This window comes from Theropithecus gelada, chromosome 7b, assembly GCF_003255815.1.
Source record: "Theropithecus gelada isolate Dixy chromosome 7b, Tgel_1.0, whole genome shotgun sequence".
In the NCBI taxonomy this organism is placed as follows: Eukaryota; Metazoa; Chordata; class Mammalia; order Primates; family Cercopithecidae; genus Theropithecus; species Theropithecus gelada.
This window is the reverse complement of record NC_037675.1, coordinates 31,903,101-31,922,799: the sequence shown is the minus strand read 5'-3', so window position 1 is coordinate 31,922,799 and position 19,699 is coordinate 31,903,101. Positions and strand designations below refer to the sequence as shown.

Here is a 19,699-nt window from a genome sequence, read left to right as displayed (position 1 = left end):
TGTTGTTCCTATTTGCTATACCTGTTTCTACAAAAAAATTCAGCAAGAAATAAACTACATTGAATATTTAGCTTAGTTGGTGCAAAAGTAATTGCGGTTTTTGCCATTTCTGGCACAAAAAAAAAAACTGTTAAAAGTCTTACAAATAATGTTAAACATTAATATTTTGAAACGTGTCTTCAATAAGGTAATATCCTTTGTCTTTTAAGGGAATTGCAGATGAAATTACAAGGGAACACTAGGAAACTTATGCGTAAAATTCAATTTGAATGCTTGCTGCTGTTGCTGGGGGAAAAAAATTACATTGTACATTGAGAAATTTTGTCATCTACCATAAAAATCTAAGTGGCAATTTTAGTCATTGATGAAAAACTAAAACTTTTCAAGGTTTTTTTTTTTTTTGAGATGGAGTGGAGTTTCACACTTGTTGCCCAGACTGGAGTGCAATGGTGCAATCTCAGCACACTGCAATCTCCGTCTCCCAGGTTCAAGTGATTCTTGTGCCTCAGCCTCCCAAGTAGCTGGGACTACAGGCATGCATCACCACGCCTAGTTAATTTTGTATTTTTAGTAGAGACAGGGTTTTACCATGTTGGTCAGGCTGGTCTCAAAGTCCTGACCTCAGGTGATCCACCCGCCTCGGCCTCCCAAAGTGCTGGGATTACAGGTGTGAGCCACTGCATCCAGCAAATTTTTTTTTTTTTTAACCATTTTTTTTGTTTCTCTGAACTGAACATTCAACTAAAGAACAAAGTAAAGGGGGTACTTTTCTCCTCTTCTGTTTCTTCTTTTTTGAAATAAAGAATAAGCTTTTCCAAAGCTAGAATTGTTTCTAGCAGCTGTTTCAACCCAGTACATCACCATTGATCTGAAATATAATTATTGGAATGCATAAACATTGATGTATTTTGGAATGTATTAAAACTGAAATGGATAAAAATTAGTATATATATTTTGTTGTTATCTCTTTTGGTTGTATTTTTCTCTGCAGTATTTAGTCTCTTTGGAAGAGACTAAAGGTATGCACAAATAATGTCTTATTTTCATTATGTGTGCTTCCATTTGACACATGGGAAATTGATTTCACTATTAAATAGTACTTTATACAAATCTTAATATGTTGATTTCTTCCCTCAATAGTTAATCATATTCTGCCTCTCATATTTCATGTTGTTTTTCTCATTATTTCAAACTAGGTAACATCCGTTGAAGACTAACATTGCATTTAATGCATTAAGTTATAAATGGGCTAGCATATTTGAAATCTAAGCATGTTTGCTTAAGTTGGATTGTAATACATCTTTCCTTTTTACTCTCTGTCCCCTGTAAATAACCTTTATCCTGATTATGTTTACTTATAAAATTATTGATAGTAACCTACGGTTCTGATTTCTGCTCTCTTGCTGCTATTCCCTGGTTACTTCAGGTGACTCAAAACTTGGTCCTTTATAAAATTAAAGAAAAAAGCACTTTCTTAAAAGGGCTAATGAGTGGTAGCTGGGTTTTCATTAAAGCTTAATTTTCCAAGGGGTTGTACTCCTAGCTGAGAGTTTTCGGTTTACTTACTGGGGAAAAAGTCATATTATGCTAAACCCAGTTTTTATGATGTTTAATTAAAATTATCCTTGTTACATGATTCAGTCATGTTTGAAGCATTTTATAAAGGGGGAGGTTGTCTTCTGAAACTCCATTTTCAATTTCAAATTTTTATGTAGTGAAAAAGGCAATTCCAGTTCAGTTTTTCCCTGTGTGTACTCCTTTTATTCCTCTTATGCAGGGTATAAAACTGTAAGACTCAAAAGATTTACTGGAGTATATTATTCTGACTGTTTAACACCTTTTTCAGGGGGCTTAGGTGGATGAGAGGAGGAGATAGGACCCGTATTTAGAAAAGACAGGCAAGATGGGATGATAGAGCACCTCTTTCTTTTGGGAGAGGCCTTGGTGAGCTAATCATCTAAGTCATATTAAGGGAGTCCTAATGTCCTCCTTTCACAGGGACCAACTTCACAAGCATTTTTAAGTAAAAATGATGTCAATTACAAAACATTTCTGGTGAAGCAAGTACTCAAAAATATCTTATACTGTTTAACCAGGTAGTCACTGTGTATAATGTCTAGAACAGTAGGTATTCAATAAACTTGTGTCTTTTTGTTTTTTTGTTTTGGAGATAGGGTCTTGCTCTGTCACCCAAGCTGGAGTGCAGTGGTGTGATCATGGCTCACTGTAGCGTTGACTTCAGCTCAAGCAGTCCTCCCACCTCAGCCTCCCGAGTAGCTCGGACTATAGGCATGCACCATCCCACCCAGCTAATTTTTTTTTTTCTTTTTTGTAGAGTCAGAGTTCTCACTGTTGCCCAGGCTGGTCTTGAATTCCTGGCCTCAAGCAGTCCTCCCGCTTCAGCCTCCCAAAGTGCTGGGATTACAGGCATGAGCCACTGTGCTTGGCCTCAATAAATAATTGAATCAAAAAATATTCTTGGTATTAATACATGATTTAAAAAACAATTCAGATTGGTCTTTCCACATGAATTTTTACCATATCCTCAGGGGAAACACTTGCAGTAATAAAAGTAGGCCAGCTTACAATCACTCACTAGCAGTTTTATTGCTTAAGTATTCCAATTACATTATTTTTTCCTGCAGTTACTTGAAATGTCTTTAAATGTTTATAAGCAGTCAGTAAATACTTTACCAACTTTTAAGTACTTGGGTGACTTAGAATATAAGCCAAATATATATACATATAAAATTAAGGAGAGAAATAGAAAAATACCTGGCAATCCTGCTCTCTTATTCAGTGTGATATTTTTAGTCATAAGTTGTTATGAAAACACACTACAAAAGCAGTTTGATACAGGACTCCTTTCTATACCCAGATTTTATAGTCTGCAGTAATAGCTAGCTATTGTTGATTGATTTTAAGAAAATACCCACTTGGGTCAAAATATGTATACCTGAACCATGTTAAAGAGCTGTGTTCCATTTAAGTTTCTCTTTTCATTTTGCTTATATAATCAATACAGAATGGTTAGAGAAGGAATGTTGCTTTTGGTCTAAGTGTCAGATTCTTTTATTGAGCTATGGAATGTGCATATCTGTACATTTAGTAGGCATGGTTAGAACTCAAGGTTTTAATCCACATTATCTCCTCTTTCCTGAGTTTCTAAGGGCCATGATTATGAAGCCTCAGCAGTGTTTTTAACAAAGTACACTGTAAATTGTAACCAAAAGGCAGTGGCTTTAAAGGAGTGCTTATTTGCCTAAATGGCTGTTGACATATTTAATATAATAGTTTTGTATCTGATTCTAGTATGCTAAAGCATTTCAGTATTATGAGAATACAATTTATACACTGGATCCCCTTGTACTTTTTCTTTCAGTTGTCAAAATGTTACCATTATTGCTGGGATTCTAAGAAATCTCTACAAATGCCTCTGATGACATCAGAAACAATCGGTTCTAATCCTGTGAACTCTCTTGTGAAGAAAGCATGAGACTCCTTCGGTTTAGAAGCCATATCTTTCAGGTCATCTAGAGGTGCCCAAGCCACACCAACAGAGAAGATAGTGATTCCTACAATGGAAACATTTTAAAGTGAATTAAAAACCAGGTCTATCTAATATATGGAATTATGTCTATATGTTTTCCATACACTGTTACATAGTTGCAGCAAAAACTGCTTACTAATTTCTGGACAATTAAATCCCCCGAACAAATTTAAGTTTTCACAGTCATTGTGACAAGAGTGGCAAAAGAGTGGTCCAAACCAGAAACTCTGCTATATCTGTAACTCACCACATGAACAGGTAAGTCATGATCACTGATAAGAAATATTTGATAAAGTTCAACATCCATTAATGACGGAACACATCTAATAAACTAGGAATAGAAGAAAACTTTTAACCTGATCCACAGTATCTTTTTAAAAATCCTACAGTAAATGCAGATGGTGAAAATTTTCCATACAAGGTTGGCCTGCATCAAACAGTATACTGGAGTCAGTCACAGTCCATTAAAGCAAGGAAGAAAGGTACTAGAGATGGGATAAGTAAAAGGTAAAAGTGTTCAAAGGTTGTTTGAGGAATGGTGACTAGTCCTCTGATAATGACAAACCCTCTTCCACTTCAATCTTTAATACTGGCAAACTAAAATCAGAAAATGTCATCCTATAATCCCAAAGCAAAACTAGTGATTAAAAAGTACTGCCCAAGTGGGGTCTGTATGAAACTGGAGTAATTTCTTCCAGTTCCATTGAGGTATTCTATTTCCATTCACTTGAGTTACTAGAAGGCTTTTAGTACAACTGTACATTTAGATAGGGTGATAATACATTGGTTGGATTCACCCCAATCTCAATTGTAGAAGTTTTCATTTAATCTTTTTTTTTTTTTTTTTTTTTTTTTGAGACAGAGTCTGGCTCTTTCGCCCATGCTGGAGTGCAGTGGTACAATCAAGGCTCACTGCAGCCTCAACTTCCTGGGCTCAAATGATCCTCCTCAGCAACCCCATCCTCGAGTAGCTGGGACTGCAGGTGTATGCCACCAAGCCCAGCTAATTTTTTAATTTTTTTGTAGAGATGGGGTTTCACCATGTTGTTCAGGCTGGTCTTATTTCAAACTCCAGGGCTCAAGTGATCCATCTGCCTTGGCCTCCCAAAGTGCTGGGATTACAGGCGTGAGCCACCACACCGGGCCTCATTTAGCAGATTCTTAGTGTAGAGTACCATCTATCTAATGCTGGGTGGAATTTTCTATAGCTTTTGGAGTTTCTGTAATAGATTTCCTCTACGGATCTAAAGCTTCATCCCCCTTCTAGTGGTACACAGTGCTCAGAGTGGTAAACACCTAAGATACACAGCAGGTTTACATGATGTAAAAGCTACTTGGAACAATTTCCAATTGTTCCAGTCTCCTTTTCCTGACTCCTACTCCCTGGCAAAAAAAAAAAAAGTCAAAATATTTTTTTCCTCCCCCTCAGTTTTCCTCACTTCTTTTCAGTTCTACATTCTAGTTCAGATTTTTTAGCTCAAGCCCAGCATATAATTACAGTTTTAAAAAATAAAGCAATCACACCACTGTACTCCAGGCTGGGTGACAGAGCAAGACCCTGAAAATAAATAAAAACAGTTGTGATCTAGCCCTAAAATCCTACCCTATTTTCTGGCCTTTGCAACTTTCAATATCACTAAGGGATAATTTTCATGAATCAATTTTGGTGTAGTCCAGCCTTCTGAAGTTTAATGAACCTAATCACTTTATAGCCTGAATACAATCCTGTTATCTATAAGTTCAGTAAGCTAAGCATTAAGGAACATGAGAGTAAACAGGTCTTTACTTCACAGATTAGTTGCTGATGTATAAAAAATACTTTTTATGCTGGGCGCGGTGGCTCACGCCTATAATCCCAGCACTTTGGGAGGCCGAGGCGGGCAGATCATGAGGTCAGGGGATCGAGACCATCCTGGCTAACACGGTGAAACCCCGTCTCTACTAAAAAATACTAAAAAACACTAGCCGGGCGTGGTGGTGTGCGCCTGTAGTCCCAGCTACTCGGATGCTGAGGCAGGAGAATGGTGTGAACCCAGGAGACGGAGCTTGCAGTGAGCTGAGATTGCGCCACTGCACTCCAGCCTGGGTGACAAAGTGAGACTTCATCTCAAAAAAAAAAAAACACTTTATAAGCTAGATGTGGAACGTAAGTTGCATATCTTCTCTGTCTTAAGAATAATCTTTCATCAGTATCTGTAAAAATAGGTAAGTACATTGGCAGAGGTACTAATGTAAAGGTTATGTCATTAGGAATTAAGTAGGGAAAAGGAGGTACAGAAGAGTATAAAAACAGCAAGTCCATTGATTCTTCCCTCCTGTCACTCAGTTATATCCTCAGAAAGGGAATCTTAGGTTTTTGTTGGTCTATTTGATCTCCAACACATTATGTTAATGTCCTCAGGAACGAGGCCTGTGCCAAAAGTAATATTAAGGCTGGGGTGAGGAAGAAAGAAAAAGAAACACTTCTTATACCCTTTTATAACACCAGAGTGTGTTTTTATTATCTTAAGGGGGAGAAAAAAAGGAAGGTTTTTTTTTTTCTTTTTGAAACAAAGTCTCCCTCTGTCACCCAGGCTGGAGTGCCATGGCACGATTTCAGCTCACTGCAACCTCAGCCTTCTGGGTTCAAGTGACTTTCGTGCCTCAGCTTCCTGAGTAGCTGGGATTACAGGTGTATGTTACCACACCCGGCTAATTTTTGTATTTTTAGTAGAGATTGGTTTTTACCATGTTGGCCCAGCTGGTCTTGAACTCCTGACCTCAGGTGATCTGCCCACCTCAGCCTCCCAAAGTGCTGGAATTATAGGTGTGAGCCACTGCACGTGGCCAAGGGGGATAGGTAAAGACTATGGGAGACCTTATCTCAGGAAACTCATGCCAGACAAAACTTGACTAAAATAAAAGGGTTGGGTGCGGTGGCTTATGCCTGTAATCGCAGCACATTGGGAGGCCGAGGTATGAGGAATGCTTGAGCCCAGGAGTTTGAGACCAGCCTGGGCAACAAAGTGAGACCCCTGTCTCTACAAAAAAAAAAATTTAAAAATTAGCAAGGCGCAGTGGCATATGCCTGTCGTCCTAGCTACGTGGAAGGCTGACACAGGAGGATTACTTGAGCCCAATAGTTGGAGGTTGTAGTGAGCTCTGATCATGCCACTGCACTCCAACCTGGTGACAGAGCAACAACCTGTTTCATACACAAGAAAGTTAGGATAAATTACTGAATGGCAGATTCATGGTAGGTTATAAGCTGGCTATTTGGAGATATAGTCCAAGTTTGAGCTAAATGTGAGCACCTGTAACATTTCCTTAACGTGACATGGTTCTCATGACAATTCTCCCAACAATACAGTGGTTAGGAATGTGGACTCTGGAGCCAGAATGCCTGGGTTTGGATCTTGGCCTTGCCACTTACTAGATGTGTCATTTCCAGGAAGTTTGTTTCCTTATCTGTAGAATGAGATTAGTAGGGCTGCTTTGACAGTTACTATTGGGTAAAGCTGCAGGTGTTTGTTCAATGAAATGCTTAAATTTTTATTTACTCCTAAAATTCACTGAACCGTTTTTTTCTGTTCCCTTCTCCTATAAAGAACAAGGACCTTACCTGCATCATGTGCAGCAGCTGCAGGGCCTTGGACATCATCATAGGACTGCCCATCTGTGACAATTACTAGGAAGTTCTTGTTGGGGCTCTCCCTTATAGGGCCAAACACATTTCTAACAGTAAAGGAAATGGCATCACCAGTAGCTGTTCCACCACTCATATAGCGGATGTTTCTGATAACAGCTAGGACATCCTCTTTGGTGCTATAGTCAGTGAAACTGAACTCCGTGCGCTGATCATAAGTAAACTGTACAGCAGCTATCTTGGCACCAATGTCTGAGATTTCAAAAGTCTTGGCTATGTTGGAAACAAATTCAAGCATGAGGCGGAAATTGCTATCTCCAACACTGCTGGAGCCATCAATTAGAAAGGCAATGTTCACTGAGTTATAACAGGTCTTGCTGCACATCATTTGTTCATGAGTGCACAGCTTCTGTACCAGAGGCTTTACGTATTTTGTGGTGCCAAACCAGTTGGGCATGTGGTAAGAGAAGAAGCCATTATTCCGACAGACAGCCTAATGGGGGAGACACATAAAAGATATCCAAAAGGATCAAAAGTTGTTTCTTCTTAAAACCTGTGGAAAATCCTGAATGTTACAAGTTAATCTAGATAACAGGCAGTCAGCACTGCACTTAGAGGTCCAAAATGGAATATCTATCACTGTAACAGAAGATGACCCTCGCCACTTTACCTTGTCAACAAATGTAACATCCTGAACCATCCCCAGTTCTTCAGGAATAGGCTTGGCCACAGAAACTATAAATACATTGACACCAAACTCTCTGGCCACAATGCCTGCTTCCTCGATGTCATCAGAAGGCCAACCATCAATAAATACCACCACCACTTTGGGGATCCCTTTTCTTACTCCAGCATCTACTGTGAAGAATTTCTGAGCAGTATGCTTCAAGGCTTTTCCTAAATTTGAAAAAGAAGCAAACAAGTAGCATTTACCACTGCTCAAACCACATTTCTGTTTCCCTGTAGCATTTGATGCTGCAAAGTTTAAGAATTATATATAGAACTGGCAGTGGGGCGGGGCACACACAAAAAAGAATTATATAGAACCCAGTTCTGTAACAGATGCATCAGCTGGGAAAGTTTAATTATCTACCAGGCCTATTTTTTTCTCTTCACAAACCATATTAGTTCCCCCTCCACCTCCTAGAAGCCTCACATTTGCTTATCCCACATCAGTTGCCAGTTAGAAACACAAAACTGATTGCCACTTCTGTGCATGTGCTCTCTATGTAGACCTTTGGTGACTGATTAGTGCCTCTAAGAAGTCTCTCTTCAGAGTCAACAGTAGTGCTACTCTCATTCTTTCTGCCATGTCTGCATTCATTAGATAAGTCTATTGATCTTCACTTCTTTTTAGCAGTAAAAGAGATACTTCTCCAATGTTATATATCTAGTCAATCCAACATATGAGAATTCTAAATCACCATGCTTTATATTTTTTAAAATAAGAAACATCAACACACTTTAGTATACTTCCCTTATAAATTGAAAATTTATCTCAGATGATCAAATGCAGACCTAGCCAAGATTTCAGTTCCAGGAGGATTTCACATCTGCTCATATAAAATAGCATAATACTGTTTTACATGTCTGATCACTGATAACCCTCTCCTATATTACTTCCCAGGTACTGAAGTCTACTTACCTGTATTGGAATTACCCCCTCTGAAACCTACTTCCTTTATGGCAAATAAAACATCTTTGGCTGATGTAAAGTTTTTCAAGTAAAATTCTATTTTGGGATGTTCACTAAGTGGAAGAAAGAAAATGTTACTCAGGGAGAATTAAAAAGGTAAAATAAGCAACATTACATGCCTTAAAAAACAGTTTTAAAACCAGACAACACACAAGTTTCTTTCTTAATTCCACAGTACAGTCAACTAAGGCATTGCATCCTTACTTGAATTATTGGGGATATTTCAGAGGTGTAACAAAGAATTGCCATATTGAGGATTTATTATATTCTGGATAATAAGTCAAAAGCATAACACATGTATAACCTCATTTCATCATAGCTCTACAAGGTTGGAATTATCCCAATTATGTAAATGAAGAAACTGAGGCTCAGAGCATTTAGGGAGTTTGCCTGATGAAACACAGCTGCATTTTAAGTTCAGGTTGTCTGGCTCCAAAGTCCACGCCTAAACTATACGAAGAACTTGAAATCAGGTTTGGCTCAGAGCCTTGGGTTTAACAGAAGTCCACAGAATTGGGCACTAGGTAGCTAAACTAAATTAGGAAGTGGCTGGGTGTGAAACTAGGGTCTGTTCCATCGTGGGACCCAGAGGCTCTAAGTAGTGTGGATCTATTAACCCAGGTCTCTCTGTTCAGGAGAAACAATTTCACTGATGTGATGGTCAACATTTTTTTAAAGGGAAAAAGGTGAAATGAATTATAAAGTTACAATATTGAGTTTTTCTTATGATGACAGTGACATTTGTGGACCTTAAAATTATGTGTATTATAAGAGTTTTGCGATCTCATTTCCTATATTTAATATTAAAGGAATTTCAGCTTTTATATAACTACTCTGTGTTCATCAGAGACTGTATTGAGTATAAACAACCAAAGCACAATCTGCTGTGTTTAGATTCCAGATGAGTCAGTATTTCATAGTGCAAAATTTTAAGATCTTAGCATTATCAGTAGCTATTTTATTCAAGATTTTTTCAGAGAGAAGTATAACACTGACTGCATTTCTGCACACATACAAGATGGAATATTGGGTCATAAAATCAGATTCCATGGGTTGAAAACCTTTTCACTTGTGGTCACTTTTCAACTATCCAGATTATGACTTAGGAAATTAGTCTCGTTTTTGTATCCTTAATGATATGTTCTGTCCTTTGACTTACATATAAACTTGACAGGGTTTATCTATTCTAATGGTCTTTCTGAAACAGAAAAACTGCAAACAAGGAAGTTACAAGAAGCTAGTCTTTGTATGAGTCTACAAGGTAATGAAGCATTGATCTTCAAAAAGAATTGGGTCAAAATAGTCAGAAAAAAGTATCAGACAAAAAGTATTGCAGGGGAATTTGCCTCATGGGATGTTAAAATGTGCAAGAAAACTATGATAATTAAAGAAGTGTAGAAAAAATATGTAAAGATTAGCATATGAATCAAAGAAATAGACTTGCTCAAACTCAGGTATAAATATGATACTATAAGTCAATGAAACAAGGAACCCTTTTTAAGGGTGAGAGATAAATGGTTAAATTATGTAAAAAGAGTTAAATTTTCTTCTCACGCCAAAAAAATTCTATCTAAACTAAGAGCAGAGCCACTTGTAAAAAATAACATAGATGAAATGCAAATTAATATTTGTAATAGCATTGTTTATACATCCTTATACACTGCTGATAGTAGTTTAAACTAGTTCACCTTTCTAGGAAGCAATTTTGCTATTTATTTATTTGTTTTTTTAGAGATGGGGTCTTGCTCTGTTGTCCAGGCTGGAGTGTAGTGGTGCCATCATAGCTCTCTGCAGCCTTGAACTCCTGGGCTTGAGATCCTCACACCTCAGCCTCCTGAGCAGCTGGCACTACAAGCATGAGCCACTGTGCATGGCTCAATTTCACTATTTATATCAGAGGCTTTAAGTCAGAACCTCACTTGTAGAAATCTAATGTGATAAAATAATCAGAGATGGGCACAAAGATAATATAAGGATGTTCATCACAGTGTAGTGTGTAATGTAGTGAAAAAACAATAAAAGAATGGCTAAATAATTATGCAGAGGAATATTATGAAATATTTTTGATGAATATTTGTGATATGAGAAAATGCTCAAAATACTAAAGGATGAAAAAAACAGGATGCAAGGCATTTTTTATAGTCTGAGCTTTTAAAAAATAATACAGTCAAATATTTCCTTAAAATACTGAAGGGGCCAGGCGTGGTGGCTCACACCTGTAATCCTAGTACTTTGGGAGGCTGAGGCAGGTGGATCACCTGAGGTTAGGAGTTCAAGACCAGCCTAGCCAACATGGTGAAACCTTGTCTCTACTAAAAATACAAAAATTAGCCAGGCATGGTAGTGCACACCTATAATCCCAGCTACTCAGGAGGCTGAGGCAGGAGAATCGCTTGAACCTGGGAGGTGGAGGTTGTAGTGAGCAGAGATCGCACCAATGCATTCCAGCCTCATTGACAGAGCAAAACTCCATCTCAAAAAAAAAAAAAAAAAAAAAGTACTGAAGGGAAATAAAACATTTTATAGTAATTATCTCTAGGGCATATGATTTAGGGAATTTCTTTTTTTGTGCTTTATGTATTTTCAAGCTTTCTACAATAAGCATATTCTATATTCTAAAAGCTAAATATATATTTTTTGTTTGTTTGAAACAGAGTCTTGCTCTGTCACCCAGGCTGGAGTGCAGTGGCATGATCTCGGCTCACTGCAAGCCCCACTTCCCAGGTTCATGCCATTCTCCTGCCTCAGCCTCCCAAGTAGCTGGGACTACAGGCGCCCGCCAGTACTCCTGGCTAATTTTTTATGTATTTTTAGTAGAGAAGGGGTTTCACCATGTTAGCCAGGATGGTCTCGATCTCCTGACCTTATGATCTGCCTGCCTCGGCTTCCCAAAGTGCTGGGATTACAGGTGTGAGCCACTGTGCCTGGCCAGCAATTAATAAAATTTTTAAATGAATAAAATAGAAAGGTCATGCTTCAGATCACCAACCAAGAGAATATGGAAAGAGCTAAAAAGCATAACAGAATAGGGAGGTGGAATAGACATATCACTGCTTCTTCCTTCAGAAAAGAGAAATTAGGAATTGAGCAGAGTAGATAAGCAGAGGTGACTTGTATAAGCAACAGGACTCTCCAATCTACCTTCTTGTTCTTATATAGCTAGCACACAGTTTTCTAAATTCTTTTATTCCAAAAAGAAGGCACTCAGAACTACTCAGTCTGCCCAGGCAGTCTCAGATCCTGAACTTACAGTTTAGGAATCCAGTGTTTCCATAACTCAAAATGTTTATACTGAACTGACATGTACCCACTAAAAGGATTGATCATTTGTCATCATTCAAGACATCATAGAAATCGCCTCTCATTTTATTTATTTATTTATTTATTTATTTATTTATTTATTTATTTATTTTTGAGACATAGTCTCTCTGTTGCCCAGGTTGGAGTGCAGTGGTGCAATCTTAGCTCACTGCAACCTCTGCCTCCCGAGTTCAAGTGATTCTCCTGCCTCAGCCTCCCAAGTAGCTAGGATTACAGGCGCATGCCACCACATCTGGGTAATTTTTGTATTTTTAGTAGAGACTGGGTTTCATATGTTGGCCAGGCTGGTTTCAAACTCCTGACCTCCGGTGATCCACACACCCACCTTGGCCTCCAAAGTGCTGAGATTACAGGCATGAGCCACTGCGCCCAGCCTCATTTGATTTTGAATGTATCCAACACAAAGAAGTGATCAATGTTTGAGGTGATGGATATGCTAATTGCTCTGATTTGATCACTATACATTGTATGTATGAACCATTACTATGTACCCCATAAGTATATATAATTATTATGTGTCAATTACAAAATAAATACATAATTTTTAAAAATTCTCCCATTTTAACAAGGTTGGTACCTGGCTTGAACAAGACCCACATGTGGTCCTTCTGTTCCAATTCCCAACATTAGAGCCACTTTTCCAACAAAATTCTTCTGTAAATTAAATCGGCGCTGCCCAATATTAAAGCTTCCATCAATCAGAAATGCAATGTCTGCTTTACAATCTGCGAACAACCAAACCAGTCCCCTCATTAGCAGTCTCAGGAGGAGGGAGGGAAAATGCTGCCTTCCCAAATGGAGATTTTGATTCTTACCTTTATTGCCAGTTTTCTTCTCAGGTGTTTTCTTTAGTCGTTTACCTGAAATAAAAGATGCACTTGGCATTAACAAAAGACAGTTACATAGCAAGAAACCCACATGGGGAGAAGCTCATAACAACAGAGTGCCATTCTCGAAAGGACTTTTTCAAAAAATTTAATTTCCTCAGGATTTTCTGGACTAGGGAAAGCAATGACTCAACAAATAAACAAATCAGTATGTAGGCCTACATATTTGATATGCCTCTAATCCAGGACTTTGATCCCAAACCCACAGGTGAGGCAGGAACTCAACATTAGATCCTAATGTTCTTAATATCTTTGACTTTAAAACTGCCATAGTCATACAAAAGGGGTTCCCTGGCTATTTCTTTTTTCTTTTTTTTTTTTTTTTGAGATGGAGTCTTGCTCATCGCCCAGGCTGGAGTGCAATGGCGCGATCTCGGCTCACTGCAAGCTCCGCCTCCCGGGTTCACGCCATTCTCCTGTCTCAGCCTCCTGAGTAGCTGGGACTACAGGCGCCCGCCACCTCGCCCGGCTAATTTTTTGTATTTTTAGCAGAGATGGGGTTTCACCGTGTTGGCCAGGATGGTCTGGATCTCCTGACCTCGTGATCCTCTCGCCTTGGCCTCCCAAAGTGCTGGGATTACAGGCGTGAGCCACCACGCCCAGCCCTATTTCTTATAATAGACACACATTCCTTATTCACATGACAGTGCAGTAATTAAAGGAATTTAATGAAGCAAACGGAACTGGAAGTTCATGGTATTTGGCCAGTTCTTAGGCGTGGTTTATCAAATCTGGGAGAAAATAGGACTTTAAGAGAATTATTAGGCTGGGTGCAGTGGCTCATGCCTGTAATCCCTGAACTTTGGGAGGCTGAAGTGGGAGGACTGCATGAGGTCAGGAGTTCAAACCAGCCTGGGCATCATAGCTAGTCCTCTGTCTCTACAAAAAAGTAAAAAAATTAGCTGGGTGTGGTGGCATGTGCCTGTAGTACCACCTACTCAGGAGGCCAAGGTGAGAAGGTTGCTTGAGTCTAGGAGTTTAAGGCTGCAGTGAGCTATGATTGCACCACTGCACTCCAGCCTGAGCAATAGAAGGAGACCCTGTCTTTAAAATATATACATAAAATTGAATGTTTCTATATGTAATATACCAATAAACTTAAGACATTTGCTTTGTTTCTCTTTAATACCAACTTTCTTTAAGCAAAGCTTCTACCAACAACACATTTATTCATAACTTCCAAATGCTGTGCTGGCAACTAGGAGATAGGTTTCATAGTTCATACCTGTTGGTGGATGTGCTGTGGACACAGCTTGTCCTGTGGCCTCCTGTGTACTACTTTTGCCTTCTGTTAAAATAAAAATAAGCTTACTTTTTCCTTTTCCTTCTTTACCAAAGTATTATGAATCTAATTTAGGGCTCTCTACGATGACAAATGTAACAGGGTAATGGTGATTGTAGTTACAAACATCCTACTGCATGCTAATTTCAGAGAACCAAAATGCTTATCCATTATATCTTCAAAGGATCATCAAAAATGAATTCAGTAGTTTTTCAGTTCCTTGGTAAGTGTCTGGGCATTCTGACAGCAGATAATTCAAGTTTCTATTGCCATCATCTGCCAGTAAGATTGTCTTCTATTCACCCATATTTGGCTTCAGTGGGTACTTGACCCCTCAGTCTAACCTACAGTTTACCTCTATAGGTCAACTTCAGTCTTGATCACAGGTTTTTCCATCAAGGTTAAAGAGGCTGAGCTAAAAAAAGCAGAAAACTTTTGGGGGGTGGGAGAATATTACAGGATGAGAACAGTAAGTATACCTACTAGTTACTGTGAAAGAAGCAGACCATCTAGAAAGCATTTGAGACTGGATGCCATTGGCATCTACTGAGGAATAGTTTTCTCGGCCAGGTAGGCTGTAGACTCGTACAGGTCCCCCTGAGTTGCTGATTACTCCCCTGCAACACAAGAATAGCAGCTGAGATGCTATCCACACTTTTTTCAGGGCATCCCACTGACTTATAGTGCCATGTTGTATCTATTGCTTTGATTAATCAAGAAAATAGCTCATCAGGGAAGTCATCAAAAGATTCTGCTTATTTTGTTTGTTTATTTATTTATTTATTTATTTGATGGAGTCTCGCTCTGTAGCCCAGGCTGGAGTGCAGTGGCGTGATCTCGGTTCACTGCAACCTCCACCTCCCGGGCTGCGATTCTCCTGCCTTAGCCTCCCAAGTAGCTGGGATTTACAGGCGTGCATCACCACGCCTGGCTAATTTTTGTATTTTTAGTAGAGACAGGGTTTCACTATGTTATCTAAGTCTTGAACTCCTGACCTCAAGTGATCTGCCTGCCTCAGCCTCCCAAAGTGGTGGGATTACAGGCATGAGCCACCACTCCCAGCTGCTGCTAGCCTTTTAAAAACTTGCTTACACAAGAGCAAAATTTGCCTGGAAAAAATTGTTTTGTGCTGTTGAACTTCCTAAGTGTTGATAAGAACACATTTGTAATATCCTGTTACCTACAACTTAGAAATTCAGAGCACCAAACAATTTTCCTAAGATACTCTCTTTAACTACATGCCCTTGGACTGACTGACTTTAGGAGTATTATACTGGCTATTCTACTACAGGATAGCTTGGCACTTGCTAACAATAGTCACCTGGGGCAAGATACTTGACAACTCTCTGAGTTCAGTTTCTTTATCTGTAACTGGAGTAAAATTCTACCTACCTGGTCAAGTTGTGGTGGAAGTTAAAACAATAGCTGGCACATAGTAATAACTCAGTAACATATCACATGATTAGGAATGTTTTGGAATCACAGCAATCTAGCCATCAAGAAGTAATGCAATTTGCCTTTTGTGAGAAAGCTTTCCATGTGTATTTCGTGTTTCAAGTATATCCAGGAGAACCTTGAAAATATATCCATTTTCTGTGGCCACAATGGCACCAAAAGAAAGAATGCAGGGAAGAAAGGGATCCAGATGGCTAAAGCAGGAAAGGAAATAATCATGTTTGCATTTCTCTCCCACCCTGGTGTGTTTGGGCTTACCTGTGGACAGCAGCCCCACATATGCTCGATACAGAAGCATATACTATGTTCCCATACACAGAGAATTCCTCAAGAGGGCAGCCCCCTGGGCAGAGGACATCAGCTTTCTCTTTCCTGATGTCCAAGCCTCTGGTAAAACATGTGATAGCAATGGGAGCTGAAGAGAAAGGAGATAATATTGTAAGCTTCTTAGGACTTCTTGGGGCATAGTGGTGGGGAGACTACCGTGTGAGATTTAAGTTTTACTTCCCTAATTTCTACTCTTCTAGTTATGAATATTGACTTATATACCATTCCATACCATTCCGGATTTTGGCAAACCACAAGGTTGTTTTCCAATTTAATATAGTCCCCAGCCACTGTAAAAGTCTAATGTGAAAGTTCTGGGTTTTTATTTTGTTTTTGTTTTTGAAATGGGGACTTGCCAAGTTGCCCAAGCTAGGCTCAAATTCCCGAGCTCAAGTGATCCATCTCTACCTCCTTAGTAGCTGGGATTACAGGTGTGCCACTGTGCCTGGCTTCTCAGTTCTTAATCAGGTTGGAAATATATAATTGGAACTATATCTGAAGTAGAAAATAAAGGTCATTTAATACTTATTAACTATAGAAATACAAAAAATCTTGGCTGGGCTTGGTGACTCATGCCTATAATCCCAGCACTTTAGCAGGCCAAGACAAGAGGATCTGCTTGAGTCCAGGAGCTCAAGACCAACCTGGACAACATAGCGAGACTTCATCTCTTCTAAAAAAAAGAAAAAAAATTTTTTAAATGGCCACACGTGGTGGTGTATGCCTGTACTCTCAGCTACTGAGAGGCTGAGGTGGGAGGATTGCTTGAGCCCAGGAGTTCGAGCTTACCGTGAGCTATGATTGCATCACTGCACTCCATATCCTGGGTGACAGAATAAGATCTTGTCTCGAGAAGGAAAAAAATTTTTTTAAAATCTCAACTGTGATGACACTGTGTACATAGTTGCTTGAAGTAAAAATAGTAAATCTGGATCGAACCTTTGTGGAACATTTTCATAGACATGTGCACAAATCAAAGCCATCCTTTCCTGCATAGGACCATTTATCTTAGCCTACAAATGCAGATCCTTAAAATCACACATTAAGGGAACCAACAAAAAGATGTTTAGATTCACAGAAAGTTATTTAACTCGATTGTTCATTTTATAGATGAGAAAATTAAAGCCGTGGGGTTAATTTGCCCAAACAACATTCTACAACTCCTGAAGGACAGAAAACAGAAAAGTGAATCCCTTCAGAATAGAGCATTTTTATCTTAATTGAACCTGATTATTTCTGCTCCAGATCTGTCCAAAGAGATTTATCAAGGAGTGAATGCATTTTTAGAAAGCACTGTTAATATTCTCAAGTTTTACACTGTCAACCTAACAAAGAATCAAAGTTTTTACTATAAATGATGCTAGGAAGAGACAAGCTCTTGGCATCAAGTAACAACATAATACAACACGTTAATTTGTGAATTTACTGTCGATACTAAATTGAGATTAATGTTATTAAATGCTATTTTTCAAACATGGGAAATTGTAGTTATCCAAACCTTTCTAAAACATGTATTCATTTCAAAAACCTTTTTTCCAGGGCAGAGGAATACTTTCTGGTCATACTGTTCAACTGAGTACCTTGCCTGTGACAAACACCCTCCTCTGTGCCCTTTGTGGTGACAGGTACCCTGGACTTTACATTCCATGGAAGAGAAGGAAGGATGCAGGCGCAATGCCCATTTCTTAGCTCTGAAACAGTCTGGAGAGCTGAGAGGTTAAAATCCTTACCCTCAAACAGCCTCATACCTATCATCAAACAGCCTTAATCCTTCCTCCCATTTTCTGCTGAGGTGGGGGCGGCATCAGAATCCGGTGCCGAGACCGACCGCCTTTAGTTGCGAACACTGACTTTTGTTAAGTGGAGCGGGAAAAACACAGCCATGTGGGATACTTACCCTCATTCCTACTTTCAAGGAAAACAAACGGTAGCTCTTAGGAAAGCGTTGCCTTTTACACTGTAGAAAATACACCAAACCACACGCCCATACCCGGACCTCCACACGTGGTACAAACTTTTTAGACTCTCATGTGTAGAATGAGACCACAAGTGCTTCTGATTATAGGGGTTACACCTAGAAACATAGCTAGCGAGTCAAACAAGGTGGGACAGCAACGTTCGCCCCCCTCTCTCTCCGCTATGGCAACCTCAAGTCGGGTCTGGGCGGCTTCTCCTCCACCCCAAATGCAGCGGAGCCCGGGACGGGTGCGCCCCTCGGTGAGGCTCAAGGAGTCCTCCTTCCTTGACCTCCTGCTGCCGACGCTCGGCGGGCCCGGGGTCTGGAGCTGTGGGTGGGACTGGAGGAGGCGTTCTTCCTAATGCTCTAGGAGAACGTCCCCCCACCGGACCCCAGAGGCCCCCTACCATGGGAGAAACAGGTGAGCAAGAGCAGATCGGCTGCAGGGGTTAACGCGGGCGCGCCACGCAGCGGCTCCAACCTCCGCGCCTTCCATCTCGGGCTCTCTGGCCGAGGCCCAGGGGGCTGGATCTGAGTCCCGTTTGTACCCGCGGGGCTCAGCCCCTGCGACCTCCTGGACGCACCCCAGCTCCCCGACTCACCGGCTCCCTCGCTGCCCGCGGGCCCCGGCAGCAGCAGCAGACACACACCTGCGAAGAGAAAAGCGCGAGGGCTGGCTCCAGCCTCCACCCAGCGGAGCAAGGGGCCGGGGTCGTCAGGGGCGCGCACCCACCAAGGCTGAGAGCCGGGATCCAGGCTGCGGACATGGTGACTGAGAGGCTGCTTAGACCTGGGAGAGAGGGAGAATGCGGGCAAGGCCAGGGTGCGGGAGGCCCCGCGCGTCACCTCAGAGCCCAGCACCCCTCGGACCCCCGGGCGCGGCGCAGAGGAGAGAAGACACCGACGACCCGCTGCTCCAGGCCAGTGCCCCTCTAGGTCTGGAGGAGGCGCCTCGGCGGCAAATCGAACCAAACCCAGGATCGGTGTGCAACCCCGCACCGCGGGGAGGCGGGGGCGCCAATACGAAGACAGACAGGCTAGGAGCGACAAAGAAACAGGGACAGAGGCGTCAGGGATCCCTCTCACCCGCGCCCGCCGCCCGGGGCTCCGCACCTGTGCGAGATCCACCCGGCTGCGCCCGAGTGCGGAAGCCACGGCCCCCGTGGCCGCTATAAAGGCTGGGCCGCGCGCATGAGCACTGTGCGGGGGGCGCGGGAGGGCGCGGGAGCCGATCCCCCGGGGCCGGGCGGCGACCTTCCAGCTCCGCCTTCGCCCCCTGCCGGCCCCGGGGTGAGCCCGGCGCGGAGGCGCCTCCTCCAGCAGCGCGGGCTTGGCCACCTGGACGCGGCGCGGGTCCCTAGAGGGGGCACGAAAGTCCCCGAGCCGGCGTCTCAACGAGTGCGGAAGGCCGGCGGCCCCGACGGCGGGAGCAGCGGCCTTGCCAGCCCGGCTCTGCGGGGACCAGGGCTGCTGAGGCAGCGGTGGCAGCTACCCAGGCCCTCCCACCCCCTACTTCCCACCCACTACCCCCCGAGGCCCGGGGCTTCTGATAGCTGCCAAATCCGCGCGGCCTGAGAACCGAACTTCCCAACTTGGTGC

At 41.5% G+C, this 19,699-nt stretch overlaps 1 protein-coding gene and 1 long non-coding RNA gene across 2 annotated transcripts; one reads left to right on the top strand and one right to left on the bottom strand.

The window, feature by feature from the left end:
* Positions 1–2,582: 2,582 nt before the first annotated feature.
* COCH (cochlin) lies at positions 2,583–19,251 on the bottom strand. The gene is given in 14 exon segments (XM_025391510.1): positions 2,583–3,575; positions 7,152–7,668; positions 7,846–8,072; positions 8,821–8,924; positions 12,770–12,917; positions 13,008–13,052; positions 14,305–14,367; positions 14,845–14,978; positions 16,075–16,231; positions 18,508–18,577; positions 18,579–18,655; positions 18,658–18,750; positions 18,834–19,137; positions 19,214–19,251. Coding segments are annotated over 13 exon segments (1,845 nt in total). The 5' UTR covers positions 18,868–19,137; positions 19,214–19,251; the 3' UTR covers positions 2,583–3,399.
* On the top strand, positions 3,383–17,625 carry LOC112628566. Its single transcript, XR_003120445.1, has 5 exons — positions 3,383–3,808; positions 3,940–4,050; positions 7,138–8,053; positions 8,803–8,967; positions 17,254–17,625. It is a non-coding gene; the product is annotated as an uncharacterized LOC112628566 (long non-coding RNA).
* Positions 19,252–19,699: the final 448 nt, after the last annotated feature.